We start from the raw sequence: 20,491 nt of genomic DNA, 5'->3' as shown, positions 1-20,491 counted from the left end.
TTAGGATAACGTTTTTTTAAGATATATATTTAGCTGGCCTGTTCTTACTACTTATGTAATATTATGTTATCTGTGCTACTACTAAGTGATACTCGTACTAATTTATGATTAAATATCAATTGAAGAAAGAGTTACAGTAGAGTAGAGATTCCCTTCAATATGGATAGTTTTGATACTTCACTATTCATACTTCATTAGTTTGATTGACATTTGATACACGAATAATTTCTGGCAATTTTGAAGGTACATTATATAAAACAGCAAAGAATTTCTTTCAGTAGTAATCTAGTATATACTTATATTAATATTTTATTCATGAAATGTAGTATTTCATGAATAAAATATTAATAACAATTTCACATACTTTCAATTACCCAATATGCCACGGAAATTTAATTTATGTCAAATATTATATAATATTTCAATTACAAACAATTACGATATTCCCATATGCAAAGTCTTTTTCAATATAGGTTCCTTTAGGTTAGTTTGAATGGTCTTAATACAGATCAACGCTTGCAGCTCCCACATCTACGTATAGGATGCAAAAGATTTGAAAGTGCACTATTATTTCATTAAAATATTATCTAAAATGAATAGTCCATGTGAAGGGAAGTGCATATGATGTAGAGCAGACAGTTGCAGTGTTCATGGTTTACGTGCAATGTGAACCAAACTACAGCTATTTCATCACACACCGGCGACAACAGGTCAGAGATCAGTATCTGACACATGAAACAAGCTACAAATAAGTGTCAACAATGCACACTATCTAAGTTTCTCACAAACTTATTAATCATCTCTATCCAGTAAGATCCGAGATACATTTTATAGTTTTTAAACAATACGACATGCACTTGATAAACAATTGTGATTATTCTAGATTATAAAATGGTGACAAAGTTCATGTTATACCTACTGTAAGGGAAACAATAAATCTTTAACCTATAGACAAAGGTAGGCAAAGAGTAACGTAGCCCACGTTACTCTTTGCCTACCTTTGCTTTTAAAAAATTATCTCGGAAATAATTACTCCCTTGCAAAATAAGACGGATCCCTTGTTACTCTTAAAAAAAATGGTGAGCAGTACTTAAGATATATATGGCATACAATTATATACGTAATTTAATATATAGGAGATATTATTCAAAATATTTACATAATTGAAGACTGTGTACCTACTTACGAACAAACTTTTACTCTATGTATCCCATTTAAAAAAAAAAATATATGTGTTGTTCATAAAAGGCACCATATTGTTCTTTATTATAACACCTATGCTTTACAGAATAACGTTGCCAAATGTTAAAATGGAGATGAGATTGAGATTACCAGTGATAAAATTAGAAAGAGTTTCATGGAGTGCAAGTAATAAACACACAACCAGGCCAAGGTTTATACTTCTTACCACCCATATCAATTTGTTTTAGGTATATTTTTAATATTACTAGAATGCCGAACAAATTAATGACCTTATGGACAATAGCAATGGTAGCTGTCCCCTATAAACATATATATATAATAGCACCGACGATATCAAAATGTAACCCGAGCTCTGTACCCTATAATATTACTACCATATCTCATACTTTGTACCTTAACCACGGCAAAGCTGAGGTAGAAGACGTTGTACAAACTTTACCTCGATGAACAAGTATGTTCTGAATATTAAGAGAGAATAAATCGAGCGGTGCTACGTCAACCGATAACTTAATTAATAGCTCATAGCAGCCCTTTACAACATGTATGCTATTGTAATATTGCACAAGCTGCCACTGTTTAGTGGCCTCTCCATCGAGCTCCCTACGAATGTGTTTGGTAGCCGTTGAGCAATCTCCAGTACACGTGTGTGGCACTGATAGAATTGGACGAGTACTCACGCGTGAAAAAAAACATTGTTTAGAACTTAATTATAACGCGATGTGTCAATTTTAGTTGCAATATATTATTTTCATGACCTCCATAAAATCTATACACATCTATGTACATCTATAGGAAGTATATCAATCAACTCATAATCAGTATTCTATATCCGTATCTGATGTGAATTTAAATATAAGTATTGTATATATAAAATTGAGTAACCAATGTAATTTGTTGAGGAGAGAGATTTTCACTTTCGAAAAGTAGGTCCAAAAAGTAATTTTTATTTATTTATGTAATCTCGTAAAAAGTGACCGTAAAACCAACACTATCGTCTTTCTTAAATATTGACGAGTGTAAAGAATACTCGCAGACTGTATCTAATGATATTTCAGTGAAGAGTTTAGTCACCAATCTCCTAAAATTTTTATCAATCACTCCATCAATGGTCGAACTAATGGGTGTAAATTGTAGTCATTACAAAAACCTTTCACCCATTTCCCTGTAAGTAATTGTGGCTAATTGTGTAGCCGCGTTGACGATTGTAGGCGATGAATCGTTTTAGTCTCGCCGTTCACCTCACAGCCGGTTCGGCCTGGCCCGGCAGGCATTTTTATCAAAACCGCGGATTATTTTTTAGAAAAAAGTGAGAGTAAGGTCGCTGGAAATAAGAGCACTAGGCTCAGCATGGCACTGTACCGTAAAACCACAAATTCATAGGATTTTTCCCGTACATTATGTGGTTATGACACATTCGCTTAACTTCTTGACACCAATCCAAAATTGAAAAGATTAATGTTATTCGCCACAAAATATTTTTACCACATTCAATCATAATCACATCAAGATAACCCCAAATTTAATTAGCTACCATTATTATAGGCTATAAAAGAAACAGATGGAAGAATAAATTTAAATATCGGTATTTTATTTTTTATTCTACCACAGATATAATAATATTATAAAAAGGTAAAGTATGGATAGAAAGATAAGGTATGTGAGTTTGGACGTTCAGAGAATCTCTAGTAGTATGAAAGTGTTGGCTAGCTCATTTATCGATGAAAAGTATCATATATGTATAACATCACGCTACGACTAATAAGAGCAGAGCTGCAATGAAAAATGTTGCAAGAAAATGAAAATGTGATGCAGATAAAGTTGCGAGGATTAATTATGAATACTCTCCATGACACTATAAGTACTTAACATTACTGGTAATACAGTAATTCATAGGAGTATACTTCTAATATGTTTAATTAATATAAAAATATTTTACACTGTACTTGAAATTTCAAGAAACAAAGGAATAATATGTAAGTTTTTCTGAATGACAATGAGGGGTAGCACGAGCGTCATATGAATGACCAAAAATTTTATTAATAAGTGACCCTTTCAGTTACAATACACACGATTTGAAATAAAAGCTGTAGTGACTTCAACCCTAACTAATTGAAAACATCCACTCCACTATTTTCATTTTGAAATTTCGAGCCTTATAGAATAATAAATAAAATAAGGACCTGTATATTAATAACAATATTTAATTACATTAATTAACTATTAACCTAGTAGGTACTACTAATAATAAATGAAAACTTACAGGGTCTTGTTCACTGCCATCTGTTTTAAGAGCTTCTCTAGTTTCATTCTGAAAAGTAGAAAAAATTACATTACATACTAGATTTTCATTTTCGGTTTACATCTATTAAGTAATAAACCTAAAAAATAAATATTGGTAAGATTCGCTAAATAAGGATAAAGGTAAATAATTACAATTCACCGTCGTTACTTATATTTTAAATATATAACTCCAGATTCTACAAAACAAAAATGTCATACCTCCATATAAGAAAAAGTGGTAGTAAACCCAAAAAGAATCATCAAAATGCAGTCTACAAACATTGTTCAGTGTGAAAGTACAAACATTGCTTAGTTCGGGACTAAATGAGACTGAATGAATAATACTAGGATATTATTATTATTAAAACGGAAAAATATGTACTATATTTATTTATTTTAATAATAATAATACTAAAAACCTTATTTCAATTAAATGTACCTTTGTTGGTGTGGATGGCAGTGGGTCAGGAGGGTCGTCACCCGAGCCCTCGTGAACTTCTGAGGACGCTGATGATGATGAACTGACAGCCACTACCGTGATCTCCGTTGATGACTCCGAGGATTCGGCTGAAGTGCTTTCATCATCATGATGATTAACTGCTGCTTGTGCATTCTACAACCGCAATTACATAACAAGGTTAAATATAAATGCAATGGAATGAGATTATGTTTGTGACTCTCTAACGGTTTAAGTGATTATCACGAAAATTTACATAATTATACGTAATAATGTAAAAAAGATATGGTGATACTTGTTTTCTGCTCAAATAAATACAAGAAAATATTCATTAATAAACTAATAAATATTAGCTATGTGTGGCATTTGAAGAGGTGAGGTTTATGACAAGAGTCTTTGATATGATAAACTGGCCTCACAGATATGATCCTGCATTTAAACAAAATTACACTACCTCACAAATTAGTTGTAATCTAAATTATCTAAAGTATCTAATGTTTTTAGAAGTAAATAAAATTACTTATATTTTTATTCTTAAAGAGTATTTTTTTATATATACTTAAAAAGTGAATACTTTTTCAGAGAAATTTTAGGTCACCATCACATTAATCTATTCATTCTATTCATTAGAGAATTAGACATAAATACTTTAGTGCCAAAACCAAACACTAAAAAATAAATACCTAACGTCCTAAATTTCTCTTCATTTGAATTCTTATTGTTCTACGAGAATCAATAGTTTCAAAACTATTAAAAAGATAATAAATAAACACTTTCACTTAGTTAATTAACCCGTTGGTTATACATATATTTAATAAGGTATAATAAGAGTTATTAAGGACATACTTTAGTGTAATTATATGAGTAATGTAGGCATAGTATGGCAGGCAGTAGTTATAATAACACATATAGGTATTGGTTATCTCTATATTAGTAAAGTTATTTAAGAACTCACCCTTATAAATAGAAGTAAACTCCCCATAACCAACAGCCTGTAACAAACCAAAGTCAAGTGTTAATAGGTATCATGTTTGAAAGATAATTTCATAAAATTATTTAAAAATATTTGAATTTATAAAATAGTGTTTATTTGCTTAAAACCAAAGGTCATTGAAAAACCCTAAGAAATGCATTTAAAAAAATAGTTTTCATATGAAGTCCAGTAAAATTTCTAATTAGTTGACATTAAAAGAAACATGTAAATATATGTATAATAAATCCATTATTAAGTAGAATTCTATTTATTGTTAAGATAGATCCCTGTAGTTTTTATTTTTTATACACAATCATTATATTGAAACTTTCAAAGAAATGATACAGGCGAATAGAATTTAATAAGAAACGTGATACATTATAATAGCATAATATTAGCAAACAAATGTAAACGCGAGTTAACTCGGTCGTGATACGTAATATTACAATTTATTGTATTACCATAAGAATAATAAAGTTGGCATTACACTGACCATAATGACCCCGCCGCGTGGCCGGCTAATGCCGGGTCAAAAGACACGGCAGGGTAATGACAGAGCACGACCAAAATGGAAGCGAATCGATGTCTGTCTATATCGATTACTTCTGTGGTTACGATACAATTGTTCTTTATAAACAATATATATTATATTTTCATTTTTTGTCGTATTAGAAAATTTTATAACTCACGTTATCCATCGGCAATTGTACTATTAAATAATTCATTTTTTACACTGTCGGAACCTGTTCGTATAGAAACATGTATATGGTGCGAGTCAACCGTCGTTGACTTACCCTATAGAAAACGGGAATGAACATTTTTGAATGACTAAAATAAATAAATAATATCAACCGTAACAAAATTACCCTGAAGTATGATCAATATGGGAGCAAATAGGATTGCAAAAATAATTATAAGATTTTACTGAAGATACCGCATAAATTACAGTGGTGTTCTAATTATTACTTTAAAAAAGTATTATTCGAATAAAGGACTTTTATTATTTCTTTTTACCTACTAAATATAAATACCACTCACGTATATACAAATTTGTATTCAATTATTAGCAAACAAATAAATATTTTTTGGAAAAAATAAAATATATCCAGTTATTTTAATGGTTAGTAAAATTGCGAAGTGGTTTTTTCGCATATATTCTACTTCTGTAATATTTCGACAAAAATACAGTAATAATCTGCCATAATAAAGCATTGTATAACATAAGCAGTAAAGTAAACCATTGAAATGGCTTTGATACCGTTTTCTTCATAGTTACGATGTCCTGATGGAAGCACTTCCCATATTCACTGTTAAAGTGAGTACCTCACTTTTGCCAAACAGCTTGCTTAGTAAGCTGTTTCAGTTGAAAAACCTCTTCTTCAAGTCTATGGAATTATACGATAAGAGGCACTTAACTTGCAATCCCCAAAATAGTTTATCACATTAGTTGTATCACAGACGTCACATGATAACGTGATGTCAGTAGAGCTGTTATGAGACTAGACATATGAATACATATCAGGTTTGACGTCAGCTTGTTTGAAATTCCAATATTATATCGATATTTTATAATGTATGTGGATATAAGTATGTTTATTGATAAAAATAATAAAACCGTTACATTTAAATTAGGGTTAACCGCCACAGCAATAAAAAAATTGTGTCGGTTAACCATTGGTTATTAAATTCTTACTTCTTGTTGCTTCCGTATAAGGTGTAACTACAATTATTAAATTTCAATTATACAAAAAAAGATACGAAACTGTTTTTAATAAAATAATTTGTGTGAACTTTTGATGAGTTTTGCATCATTGTATGATGCAAAACTCATCAAAAGTTCACACAAATTATTTCCCTTTTATTCTCTATAAGAGAGTAGACATATTTGTGCCATAGGAAAATAAGTGAGCAAGTGGTACATTTTATATTTACATTCAGTAATATCTTTATACCATACCTCGGTAAGGTATAAAGATCTTCTTATGTACGGTCATAGTACTTTTATTGTGTAAGCAAAGATAACATCCAAAACGTATCTGAAGACTGTTTCCTTCAAATTTCATTATAAGTATTAACATAATAATCATAATATACCATCATGACAGCTCTTCCAGGTGTAATATCAGTAATATTTTCAACTGTCGACGTCTTGACAGCCATATTTCGCTTGGCGTCGCAGTTTCACGGTTTTATTTTTAAATTCTTATATCTGATATCAAACATTCACTTCAGAAATATTACTTGACACAGCCGATACCAATAAAATTTTTAGACCTTTTTAAGTCCGAGTAGTAAACCTCGCCACAAAGCTATCATATATACTAAATGCTAAATAATGCCATATAATAATAATAGTGTTATTTTGTTTAAGGATAAGTCAAAAGAGTCAATGATCCCAAATTTGTCACCACCGAACCGTAATTGAAATTGACAAATCAGTCCACAAACCCGCAATTCATTGTATGCTTGTCACACGGTAAAAACCATGATCATTGGTTTGATTCCATTTCATTGGATTGCTTTATTAAATATCAATTAATCCGTAAAATCCATTCAGAAAGTTGTAAGTAAGAGTCATTTTCTCTAACCAGATCAATAATAAATTTATTTCACATATATCACCTATATGAATAAAGATATTACTGTTCTAGATCGCTTTAGGGTATAGAAAATTAACCACCATCTAGCCCCAAGCAATTTGTGTTATGAGTACAACAGACGACTGATTGATATCCACCTACCAATATTTCTCTCCACTGCATAATTCCAAAACGGAAAGTCATGCAAAATTATATTATTGTTATTTGTAGCACTTCTACTTCGCAAAATCGCAACACGTACATCGTGAGATACCTAACCATGAAAAATGACGTTAAATTGTGGTATGAGAATGGGAAACAGTTGTCACTACCAAAATCTACAAATGCGTGCGTAACAAAACATTAGTCACCAGCGTAACGGGCTCGCGTACTAGCTACATACTCATATACATATCTACAGATTTAGAATACGATGCAAAAATTATTATATTTAAAATGAAAAATTGCTAGATGACTTCAGAAAAAAGGTACTTAGTACAACTGAGTTTTTCTAGCGCAAATTCTGAACCGATATTGTCTGTACAAAAAAAAAAGAAATTTAATCTCGAACCAGTGTTGTTGAAATAGATGAGAGATTTCGTGACTTTCTGTGCATCACTAAATGGTATTTTGCTTAAAAAAATATTAGACGGACCTCTTGCTTTTTGAAATTGACATAAACCGATATTGAAACTACTTTAATTTAAAGCCTCAATAATATAATATATCCTCAGAACAATGAGAACGAGCTTATAAAAAAATCCTTTCTAAAGTCGACAGACCGACAATCGAAGTCAGGATGTCATGATGCAAAACAACCATATAGTATTCCACTATATCGGAAAAACTATATATAGTCCACTTAAAAGGCTTCACTTTCTTTTAAATGCTTAGGACAGTTCTTAATTTGCTTTAATAAATTAGGTTCACATTTTATTAACAATCTATAACATGAACGAAAATGTTTTTTTTTTTACTGGCGTAAGTGTTTTATTTTCCTTTATATTTTATAGGCAGATACTAAATATTTAATAAATAAAATAATTTATTAATAACTTTTCACAATCGCTTTTATGAATACTCTATTAATAGTAAATTTTCTTACAATTATTATAAAGCTATGTAACGGTGACACGAGTACACGAAACAACTGACGCTGAACGCTCGTTTATGTCTTTTGTTCTATCAACTCGCGACTCGTTTGGTATGAAGTTGAACTTAACAACTTATTACAAGCATTTCAGAAAAACCAATCGCATTTATTGATTACTAAGAGAGCACTTCTTAGCATTCCGTGGATTCACGGTGCGGGTGCCGAGTCCATCGTGTGGCAAAGACGGAAAATCTGAGCAATTCCCGGGATTGTAACCAAAGTCTAGGTTTAAGGGGCCTATTTGCCGAAGTACGTTTACACTCACCCATCACCGCTCGTTTTTCTCTCCCTGCCCAGCCAAATCTAGTAGGAGCCTAGCAATGTAGCTTTAGATATAACCCACTGCAGTTCCTAAATAGGCCAAGATTTTTTAGAAGATTGTAGAGAGACTCGGTATACCTCTTGCTCCCACTTCGACTGCATATAAATTAATTCTCATCTACATTTTTCCATAATTGGTTTACAACTTCCTAACATTTATTTGTTTTATTCTATGGTCTCTAGGTATATTTGTTAGGTTAGGCAAATAAAAAAAAGTTCAGGTACAATCTTTTTAGGATTCTGTAAGCAGTTAATAATATTAAACTTTTGAATGTTTCATAGTGTTACATTATATTCAACAGTAGCAATCTTGATGGTCTGGCGATTCAGCACACCGTTTTATTTGCGATAGCTGCGGGTTCGATTCCTCGCATTCTGCAAACATTTATATATTCATAAGTATGATTGTTGTTATTGGTCTGGGTGGTCTTCTATATGTATTATATAACTTAATAATATTTACAAAAACAACGTATATAAGTACCTATTTTTATCTGTTGAAAACAAACTTTGCTTAGCTAGGTGGCGATGTGTGAATTATCCTATGTTATTATTATTATTAATTCGTCACCACACGGAAGGTTAGCATTGTGTAAGAAAGGAAGGCTCATCCAGTGTATGATCGCGAGGTATAACGGGCGGGCGCCCGTCGGAACCGCCTCGGCCTCGCACCGCTTCCTATATCTTGCGGCCTCATTACCACTTCCTCCTGCCCGCTACATCAAACTAACTAGGTCATTATGGTCAAGGCCGACTATTATTGTTGCAATTAACATATTATGCAACAAAAATATTAAATATTTTTATAACTTACAACTTAATTATGTTAATATAAACAAATTACGGGAACATCCCGGTTGCAATTAATGGGAGCCTTGGGTTTACTAAGTTTATGAAGCTAGACGCTATTAAAATATTACAACAACAGCAACTTTATTTAAAGTTACTCAATTACTGCAAATGTGTATATATAATTATTGGTATAAATCCCCACTTTTTCTAATTTACAAAGATCTTTTAGTTTATTGGGCGTAAAATGTTTTAGAATTTTCTATTTGTATTTTGACTCCCCATAATTAGAGTTTAATTAGAGTTACATTTAAAGGTAAAGAACTGTGGATGTGTTAAATCTGGCTGGGTAGTACTAAAAACCTTTAATAATGTTAATAAATCCAGAAAAGGCTATATTTAATACAGTAGAAATTAAATAAACAATTCTGCCCCATAACCCAAAAAAGACAATAATACAATTAAAATTTGTTTAATGACATATAAGTAGTATTGAATATTTTTTACATTGTTAATAAAATAAGAAATAACATTTTGGCTATGTTCAATGAAAAAGATTTTAGCACCGTTGACTAAAAAAGGCAGTGACATACAATCATATTTCGCCTTTGTGGATATACGAATTAGTCTGAAATTTACTGTATACTCCAGAAATTGTATTTTTTTAGACTGGATAGCAAATCCTAAGGGTTGTGCGTACTTGGAGCGGAACGCACCGTTAGCGCGCGCCACGGCTCGCTTGACATCGCGGCTTTTTGCACCTCGTCTCGTCGCCGAGCGATAAACTGACGAATGTTTAATAATTAGGTGCCAGCATAACACACGTGCTTACATCTCAAACTTTTATTATCATCCAGATAATGGTTCACAGCCTGCTTTAACGGTAGACGATGGTGAGGTAACAGTTGAAGATGAGAAGATGAAGATACAGTATCCAGTTATCCCAAAGTAGCGAATTTACCAGGATTGTATTCAAATGGTATTTGGCTGAGGAGCTCACGTTAAAGTTATCCTATTATATATGTATGTATATCCTATGTATGTGTATCCTATATATATATATATATATATATATATATATATATATATATGTATACTACAAATGGTGCTACTGATCTGATCTGTATTGCTAACAACCCCTTTACGTCTATACTATAAGTGGTAATTATAATCTACCCATATAAATATGTTATTTACATATTTATATGGGTAGATTATACCCACAGCGGGAGAACAACGGCTAAGACCAATATAGCCAGATTTGTAATTTATGCATTCTGGTATTTTGTTTTTTTTTGTTTTTATTTGGAGCACATATAAGGCAATATATAGAAAAAAAATCATATAATGATCTCTTTTTAGCAGTCGGTTGAAAGATCGCTTCCATTTGGCATATCGACATGAAAATAATATAGTTAGGTAGTAAACTATCTATTTTACATCAATCAATTTTTCCATATTTTTAGTATCTGAAATATTCTTAACAAATTCATCTACTTTCGAAAGGAAGAGGGTGACATGTATGCGATTTTTACATTAATTTCTACCAAAAACCTCACAACCCGCTCGAAGCGACGTGTTAGTATTCTACAACCACTCCAGCGGATTATATATTTTAACCACAGCTGTAGAAGAACCGCAAAATCGATGCTGGATAATTTTATACTCTGTCATAATAAATGAAAGGTGATTTTGTGTACATTATTCATGAAACTGAATAACAAGCCCAAATGAGGATAGTGGAAATATTTCAAAAACTTTTCAAACATTCATACCTGCGTAGTTACGTGATCAATGTCCACTAAAGCACGAGAAGAAAATATATTTCTACTTTCTAACTTCTGGAAGTAGTTACAGTAGTCACGGTGTTAGTAGTCATTCTTCTACTATGTAATATTATGTTATCTGTGCTTCTACGAAACGGCTTAACCGATTTTCTTTAAATTTTATATATATTATGTATTTTATATTATGTATACTCAGTAGGTCCTAGAAAAAGTTGTCTATCTATTTTTAAACTCCTAAATGATAAGGGGAACCCGATTTTTTATGTTATTTTAATTTTTTATGATGTATTAAACATTTATGTACATATTGCTTGTTGCGCTTCTACTACCAACCTTTATTTTTTAATAGGGATATAAATCTCTATTGCAAAACTATGTTTGCCGGCTTAGCTAGTATTTATATACGATGTAGAAATAAAATAATTATGACAGTTACAGTAGTAATAATTTAATATTGTATTACAGTTGTATCTTTATCCTATATTTTAAATGTTTTTTTTTTGTATTGTTTGTATATGTCGTCTGTATATGACAAATCACTATTGCGTTCTTTTTTGTTCTTTCTTTAATAAGTTAGAGGTAAATAGGTACCAATACGATTCGTAAACAACACATCGGTTTTAAGTTGGCATATAAATTAAAAGATTGCGGTAAAAGTGTAAAACAATGACCATTAATAAACTAAGCTTGATCAAATCCAATGAGTATTGAACACCTGCTGAAACGCTGTATTTGGAAGTGATCGGAGCGAATAAGCGATGCTATTTAAGCCGGTCAAGCATAGCGGGGCCACAGAACCAGTACAAATATAATTTTATTGCACGCCGAATTTGTACAAATATTAATTATCTGCTCGTTAAACAACTGTACAATGCTCTTATTTTACATACAATTTCAATATATATATATAATATACAGGAAATAGTTGATAAAAAAAAATTAATCATATATATATCCTACAGCCAATTTCACAATTTCAATTATCCTTTTTATAATCAATAGTATTCTTTCTCCTTGTAGGAGAGTAATATTAGATCTATTTTAAATAGTACTACTAATTTGTGATAGGTCCACTTGTATTAAATTAGTAGTTTAAAATTCAGAAAAACAATATTAAATTTTTATACAAATATAAATGTTATCTACATATAAATATTAATGAAATACTTGAAATTATTGATTAATAATTTATTTTTATATTATTAATATAATTTATTTTTAATATTATATTAATATTATTTTTAATTAGCCGCTAAAAGATGCATTTGTGTTTAGTGACTAATACATTTTAAGATATATTTAAATACTAACGCTTAAAACGTAATTCAAGCTTTATAGATTTTGTTAGATTTATCTATGATATTGTAGTAAACGTAGAACTCAATTAAATTTATGAACTAAAACAAATCCTGAAAATTTGTAAGGATGATGTGTGATTAAAGGATTGTATCCATTCCTGAAAATTCCGACTCACAAACCCTTATGCCTGCATTTTTTAATTACAAAATTGTCTCATAAACTTTATTAGAAATAAAAATAAATTAAAAATATATTATGTCGGTTGTTTTGGTAACATTGAATGATATATAAACAAAATGTTATACTCCACTTACCTCACTTTCAGCATCATTTTCATACGCACTTACTCGCTTACACTGTATTGAACTGTCATTTACACTTGGCTACACTAAAACAACAATTTTGAATTTGGAACACGAAAATCGCGCATGCTAGAACCGCGACGGAACCGCGTCGTTGTGTGCGCGCGTCGTGCGACGGCCGACAATCAAGTGTTGGCCGACGTCAGCCTCCGACGTGCCACTTCATCCGCGAAATACTTCCCGCAGCAGTGAACTCACACAAAAGCACAAGTGGGGGGACCTTAATCGCTCACTGAACTATTTGGGGAAACAATGTCCAGGTGCAAGCTTCGACGCAGCCGTTCCGCTCAATTCGTCTCCGAGTCGACTTACCTGACAGTAATTAGAAGCTAATGAAAAAACTACCATTTAGCGCATATCTCAGACGTGAATAAAAAAAAGTTCGCATTGTATACTCAGTTTAATCATTTCTTACAGTCGCTTTTATTTGGGACACTGGATGTCTGAAACATTCTATTCAATATAGTATATTCAGTAAATATTATATTATCTATGGTAATAGTATTATAATTAACGGCTATTACATAGACGGATGTAGCTAGACAAAGAGTTGTATTATAAACAATCCAATGAGCCTCTCCATACGTAGCACCAAATTGAAACCCACCACCAATGACGTGACTGCCACCACGCCTATTGTTATTTTCATGGGCCTACAACAAAATATATCACATTTATATTGTATTTCATATACATCATTCTTAAATTTGATGCTTTTTCTATTATATTTGTCACCTAATTCCGATTTCGATATTTCGTGTGTATATAATCAATAGCTTCTTTTAAATATAGTTGAACCCGTAAGATGGCGTGCCATTCCAGAAAGGGTTTCAAGATTTGAAATCAAATATAAAGAAGGTCTATTGCTTACCCATCAGCATGGTGGAAATACAGAGCACTTCGTAATGTGTAGTAGACCAGCTGCATGTAACAGTAGATGAGGTAGTACAATGCAAGTGCTGTTGCACTCACAGACAACTGCAGTAATTGTACCAACTCCGCTATTATCCGCCACGACCTGCTGCTTACTTCCTGCGATGCCTGTAGGGTGAATTTCAGTCGATACTTTACTTAGTTACTGTTTATTAAAGTTCAATTTTCACGACAAAATATATTATTACGTGATATGAAAATATCGTTCGTCCTTTTTATTAACGGAGCTCTCTTCACTATAGCGAAGTATCTGTGATTGGTAGGTATGAAAAATATTATAATAATATCCATAACTTGACTTCTGTTTAGACTTAGGACTACATAGTTATAAGTTAGATTGTGAAATTTGACCAGGGTACTTATTGTTACTCTATAATTGACTACATGCCTCTTGCGATATTCTGGTAACGAAAACGAGTGGTGAAATATTATACCATTATTATGTTTTATTAATAAAATTTAAATAATTGGTTGTATTCCAATTATTCCAGTAGGCCTTACGTTAGCATCAGATAAAGCATTGCAGAAACTTTACTTTTGGGAGCCCGACTATGATATGTGTAATATAATCTCTTAGGCGTGTAACCATATTTTTTAAGCAATTGATATGGTAATCAAGTTGATGGCCCACATGCTGATGGTAAGTGGTAACCGTCGCCTATACACCTAAATGGACAACACGGATACAAATCCAGATATGACACTAATGCGTTGCTATTCCGCAGGACTATTACGTCATGTCTTCGTAGCCTACAATTTCACTGCCCTATCAATCCTACAAAGTAAGCTGACCTATGTCTCAGCTGAAATAGAGCAGACAGAGGTATCTTGACTTTGTACAAAGTACAATTCAATAAAAATCTAATTATAACACTAAATGATAACAACTTAAGACCAATCTCATAAAAAAAGTCCGTTACTGTAGGCGTGACTGAGGATTCGCCAGTTCAACAAACATTTAGACTAAACTAATTCGGCAATAGCATTAAACACTAAACTGTACTTGGTCTTAACCTAGAGAGATCCGTATCTAAATACTTATAATAAAGCATTAACACCAGAATTACGTGTCGGTAGCCTCATTTGTGTACAAACAAGGCTTTATTATGTTAACACGAAACACTTGCAACAAACGGTGGTATCGGTGAATATGCATCAGATGTGGATAGACCTTCGCGCTATCCGCTATCATGTCCGGTAAATCTTTATCAAATTTATGTATTGTTGCCGGATAACAAAAGAATGAAAATTTTCATTTCGCAAGTAAAAAGGAAGGAAATAAGCCACTTACGATACTTACACAAAAATAATCAAGAATAATAATTGTAAATATGTATATACTTGCATTAGACACAAAACAAGATATGGAATTAGCGTACATATATAGGTATAAAGATATGACAAACAATCAATATATAATACTTGTGCCAATTAACTAAATATATCTATTTAATTTCATAATTAATTTCTTAATTAATTCCCTAATAATTGCATATATATCTTATATATAACACAAATTATGTACAAAATATTGATGTCAGGAATATTTCAAAGTCAAACATAATGAATGCGACAAAACATCAGAAAACGAAGTGACCAAGGAAAATGGGCAAAATAGGAATGAAAATAGAAAAGGAACGCCGCAAACGCAACCACCAGTGGTTGAAAGATTATCTGGTATGCCAGCATACCAGATAATATTTTCATAAATATTTTTACTATAGATAACATATTTAATAAAAACTTGATTTAAAAAAGAAAAACAACTATAGTATATTACAGAACATAATATAACATAATAACTGTAATGGTACAACAATGAACAAACAAAAATATTTTTGTCATTCTACGTAACTATAAAATGCTATAAATTTGAGAGTTACATTCGGAGTTGTAATAGGTACTACGGTATTTGTATAATACGTAGGTAACTGTTTTTTACAAGGATTTTTACGACACGAAGCTATGTAAAGTATTCCCCTACAAACTACAACGTAGGTTGTGCGGTTGCGTAAAGAATAAAATCTAGATTGGGGTGGACTCGGAACGTGTCATAGCAACAGGAGCACCTTTTGTTAGAATATTCTAGGAATTATTAAAAAATAATATATTTTGAGATCAATAATTATGACTTCTAACAGATTATATATTACATTAATTAATTAATTATTTTAATAAAGTTGTAAAATATGATTAATATCTAAAAAATTTGACAAGGACAAGGGGAGAGGTCAGAACTTCATAAAATTCGTATGACAAGGCCCAAGCAAACGAATATGAGTCGATAATTAGCTATCAACATGATTGCATCAAACTAGGTGGTGTAACCATCATGTTATTTAAAAAAATATTGTTATTTCAGGAAAGTAGTGAAATGAACCTAAGTTTAACATGAATCATGCTAGCTAGTACATTAAGTGGTAACTATTACGTTATGAGAAAATTTAGGTACATTGTAACACTTTACACACTTTCACATGGAATATTATTTAGTTAACTAGACATAGAGGTGTGACAATTAAGTACGAAATTAGTCATGAGCGTACTTGTACCGCATAATATTCTAAGAAGTAAGGATATTATATTTAGTGTCCTGATTTTATATAATTGTAGTTGCAGTCAGTAAGAAGGGCGCGAGGCTGTCACGACCACCCGATGGTATCGTACGTCACGAGCGTCCATTACCGCATCGCTCTGCCTACGCTCAAACGATATCAAATGCTTTGCACTATTATTCTCAGATTTTAGACATAGTAACATAATCATTACGTCTATAACGTTATCCTTTTAAAATACACAGACCAGTTACTTGCCTGTGGAATTTATTCACTTCTATATCTATTAAGCTTATACTATCAACTGAATGATCGCCAAATGATTTTAGATATCTTTTCTATCTAGTTTTCTGAAATAAATTGATTATGTATGGGAATTACACATTATAAAGGAAAAATACGCACTGGCGAGGAGAGGGAAGATGCTGTGACGAATACAGCGTATTTACCAAGTAGAAGACTTCCGGATGGTGTCGAAACAATTGTTGGGAAAGACGGAAACATAGTCAGTTAAATAAATTCAACTACTGTACTTAGTTATAGACATAAATAAATATGAAACATTTGATTGCAACATAGATTTGAAAATATAAACTTGAGTTGTTTTTTAAATATATAAAAACTATGTACTATATTTTTAAAAATGTTAACAACATCATTTATTGACATCATTATTGCGACTGAAACTAGATTCCAAACTAGTGGCAAATGCCACTTCTGGATCGAATTTGAGTATCCATTAAAATATATTAATAAGGACATTTTGTTAGATATGTTGCTTTTACTAATAGTTACATGTAAATGTACTAATAATAAGTAAAAGAAAAGGCGGTTCGCCGGCAACACATCAAAGGGAGACATTTCTCAGTAACGACAAGGAATTGCGGAAGAAGAACGCGATGGCCGATAGCGGGGGCGCGCGACCCGAACACACCCCATGTCACGATGTTTCACTAAACCGTTGTTAGGATTGAGTGAAGATTAAAATGTAGTCTTCGCTAATTTTATTTTATTATATAAGAAAATAACAAAAATAATATAAAGATTTTAAATCGTGCATTATTAACAATCAATTTTATTACAGGGAACTGAAATTTATATGTATATACTGTAAACCTCCATAAACTAATGTATATTTTTACGGACCATGCATATAGATGAACATTAACCACAAATCTTCACCACCCCCACCCACCCTGGTCAACTCGACATACACCACTGCTGTTCAGTATTTAATTGTTAATTACTACACATTATCTCTAATTTCGCTAATTATCTCTTAACTATGATTATACTAATACTTATAAGTAGAAATATAAAAGAAGACAGCGAGTTTTGTTACGAGTATAGTAAATTTCAGAATCGTATCAGAGTGTACCCGATATAAGAAATTAGTTCACTTTTTGAAAGAAACATTTTAAAGGTCTCTCTGGATAAATTACGACTAAAAAAAATAAATAATACACCTATATGTTTTTTATAAAACATGTGTGTATTTTTTATTTTATACATAAAAAAATCACAAAGTCTAGTGTCAAAGGGAAGTAGGAGGAGATTACTAGTAAACTATTAAAATATTCGAATTTTATTTTTGTAATTGTATTGACAAACAAGCTGACGGTATCCCTACACGGGACGGGTGGTATAAACTCGTAGCCGTCGCTATAAACAACAATACCATGAAAAACTTTCTATATTTTTATACATCCCATGAAGAAACTAGCAACTGCCACTTGGATTGTTGATTTACCTTAGTCAACAACTAAGAAAAGAATAATTAAACCTTAATTTCCTACTTTTTTTACAGATAGTACTCTTAGAGAATGCTTCGAAGCTAAAGAAATGGTAGCAGTGGCCACCCAACTCCTATGTACCTGTTGGGTGACCATCCTCAGAACAGTGAGATCGCTCCAGGATAATCTGTGATTCGTAGGCTCGGGCCGTAATAATTTCGTTTCCTCGTTGGAATAGGACAGGTGATTGACGGGAAGAATAAATGTATTATATCGATAGTTGTAGACTGTTTTGTCTGTATGAATATTATATTATTACTAGTGTTACATTATATTATTACAAGTAGGTACGAAAGGTTTGGATACTTACTTTTTCTGGCAATTCTTTGAAGTCTTTACTTTTCTTAGGTACAAGTGTGTCCGTTCCGTATGTCTGAGCTGGTATGGACTGATGGGTACAATAACCAGAGATACATGTATTGTCGAACTGAAATATAATATTACATATTCTTCATGGGATGTATAAAAATATAGAAAGTTTTTCATGGTATTGTTGTTTATAGCGACGGCTACGAGTTTATACCACCCGTCCCGTGTAGGGATGCCGTCAGCTTGTTTGTCAATACAATTACAAAAATAAAATTCGAATATTTTAATACTTTACTAGTAATCTCCTCCTACTTCCCCTTGACACTCAACTTTGTGATATTTTTATGTATAAAATAAAAAATACACACATATTATGTTTTATAAAAAATATGTATGTGTATTTTTTTTTAGTCGTAATTTATCCAGAGAGACATTTAAAATGTTTATTTCAAAAAGTGAACTAATTTCTTATATCGGGTACACTCTGATACGATTCTGAAATTTACTATACTCGTACAAAACTCGCTGTCTTCTTTTAGATTCCTACTTATAAGTATTAGTATAATCATAGTTAAGAGATAATTAGCGAAATTAGAGATAATGTGTAGTAATTAACAATGAAATACTGAACAGCAGTGGTGTATGTCGAGTTGACCGGGGTGGGTGGCGGTGGTGAAGGGAAACATTTCAGTATTTTCTTCAGCTTATCACTGGTTTTAATGCATCCGCAATGTCGCCTCCAGCTGTCTGGTTCACAAATGTACTCAGAATCAACCCGGGCATTAAACGGGTGGTGCTCACAGGCCATCCGACTTGTAATAATTTAAATTAGCTTGAATAACTATAAATCAAAGTAAATAGATAACACTATTATGTAAGCGTAGGGCTTGTATTTATATTATAATGGTAAATGCAATTAGGGAAAGACAGTTTTTAGTAATAAATAGAATAATAATAATATTTTATGTCAAATAATAATAGATAATAAAAAAATATAAAATATTTAAAATGTGTACATAATATGTTTCGATACTACGATGACCACGATGGCTTATCACCCCGACTTATAGGTACATTATAAATTCGAGAGTTCATTTTATGGCGTCAATTTATATTTCAGATGACTCTAGTTTATAAACAAATTAACTTAATTAATATGAGAGACGGTGGGAGACTCCAAATGTATACAATGGGTATGTACTTCAAAGAATAAATATAGGCAAATACACGCCGTAACTTACTTTTGGTATTAGTTTGGAGTTTATCGGTACTTTCTTCTAAACTACAGGAGAATTTCAGAAAAACAACAAAATTACATTACAGTAAATTTAGAAAATTAAGTAATAGAATAATAAAATAACATAAGAATTAAAATTGACGGACGCCACTGTCATCCAGCTCGTGTTAATTAACCTGAATATTTCAAGATGACGTTAATTCAGATTTCGTTTTTTTTTATTTATTTACAGGATTTATTAGATAGGTATCTCTGAAGAAGTAAAAGTAGGATTGATTAAGAATATACAATTTTTGAGAGAAATAGATTTTAAGAATAAATAAATATATGTACTTTGACATTTGCAATACATACCTACCTACAGGGTACAGGTACAGGTCAATGTTGTTTATTAAAATATAGTAAGTATTAAAAACGGACTATACCTATAAGAGGTCGTTGTATTGTGAGATTATTTCTTT

General features: G+C 31.6%; 2 protein-coding genes across 4 annotated transcripts in view; both read right to left on the bottom strand.

The window, feature by feature from the left end:
- The window catches only part of LOC131840892 (uncharacterized), a 29,476-nt gene extending 16,250 nt beyond the window's left edge, over window positions 1–13,226 (bottom strand). Inside the window, exons 1-4 of the mRNA XM_059189094.1 lie at window positions 13,156–13,226; window positions 4,896–4,932; window positions 3,923–4,096; window positions 3,464–3,511 (exon numbers count right to left, since the gene is read on the bottom strand). Coding sequence (XP_059045077.1) covers window positions 3,464–3,511; window positions 3,923–4,096; window positions 4,896–4,932; window positions 13,156–13,178 — 282 coding nt within the window. The 5' untranslated portion in view covers window positions 13,179–13,226. The remainder of the gene's footprint in view (window positions 1–3,463; window positions 3,512–3,922; window positions 4,097–4,895; window positions 4,933–13,155) is intronic.
- Window positions 13,175–20,189, bottom strand: LOC131840893 (uncharacterized). 3 transcript variants are annotated; one of them, XM_059189096.1, is made up of 6 exons: window positions 20,035–20,189; window positions 19,425–19,634; window positions 18,795–18,911; window positions 14,075–14,244; window positions 13,811–13,856; window positions 13,175–13,515 (listed from the first exon to the last, which is right to left on the bottom strand). In XM_059189096.1, exons 2-6 carry the CDS (start codon window positions 19,599–19,601, stop codon window positions 13,441–13,443), a joined length of 585 nt encoding a protein of 194 aa, XP_059045079.1. In that variant the 5' UTR covers window positions 19,602–19,634; window positions 20,035–20,189; the 3' UTR covers window positions 13,175–13,440. The 3 variants fall into 3 exon arrangements, with proteins under 3 accessions (XP_059045079.1, XP_059045081.1, XP_059045080.1); XM_059189098.1 differs by having other exon boundaries at window positions 13,440–13,515; window positions 13,728–13,856; XM_059189097.1 differs by lacking the exon at window positions 13,175–13,515 and having other exon boundaries at window positions 13,548–13,856.
- Window positions 20,190–20,491: the final 302 nt, after the last annotated feature.

This window comes from Achroia grisella, unplaced genomic scaffold (assembly GCF_030625045.1).
Source record: "Achroia grisella isolate CSIRO2021 unplaced genomic scaffold, CSIRO_AGI_Agris_v1 utg152, whole genome shotgun sequence".
In the NCBI taxonomy this organism is placed as follows: domain Eukaryota; kingdom Metazoa; phylum Arthropoda; class Insecta; order Lepidoptera; family Pyralidae; genus Achroia; species Achroia grisella.
This window is presented reverse-complemented; position numbering and strand designations above follow the sequence as displayed.

Excerpts from the sequence above, each read along its gene's own strand:
- LOC131840893 (XM_059189096.1), bottom strand. The coding sequence starts at position 19,601 with ATGGCCTGTGAGCACCACCCGTTTAATGCCCGGGTTGATTCTGAGTAC. Across the intron at positions 14,245-18,794 it reads TCAAAGAATTGCCAGAAAAA|GCATCGCAGGAAGTAAGCAG; the intron begins GTAAGTATCCAA and ends TTCACCCTACAG. Across the intron at positions 13,516-13,810 it reads TGGCAGTCACGTCATTGGTG|GTAAGTCGACTCGGAGACGA; the intron begins GTGGGTTTCAAT and ends AATTACTGTCAG.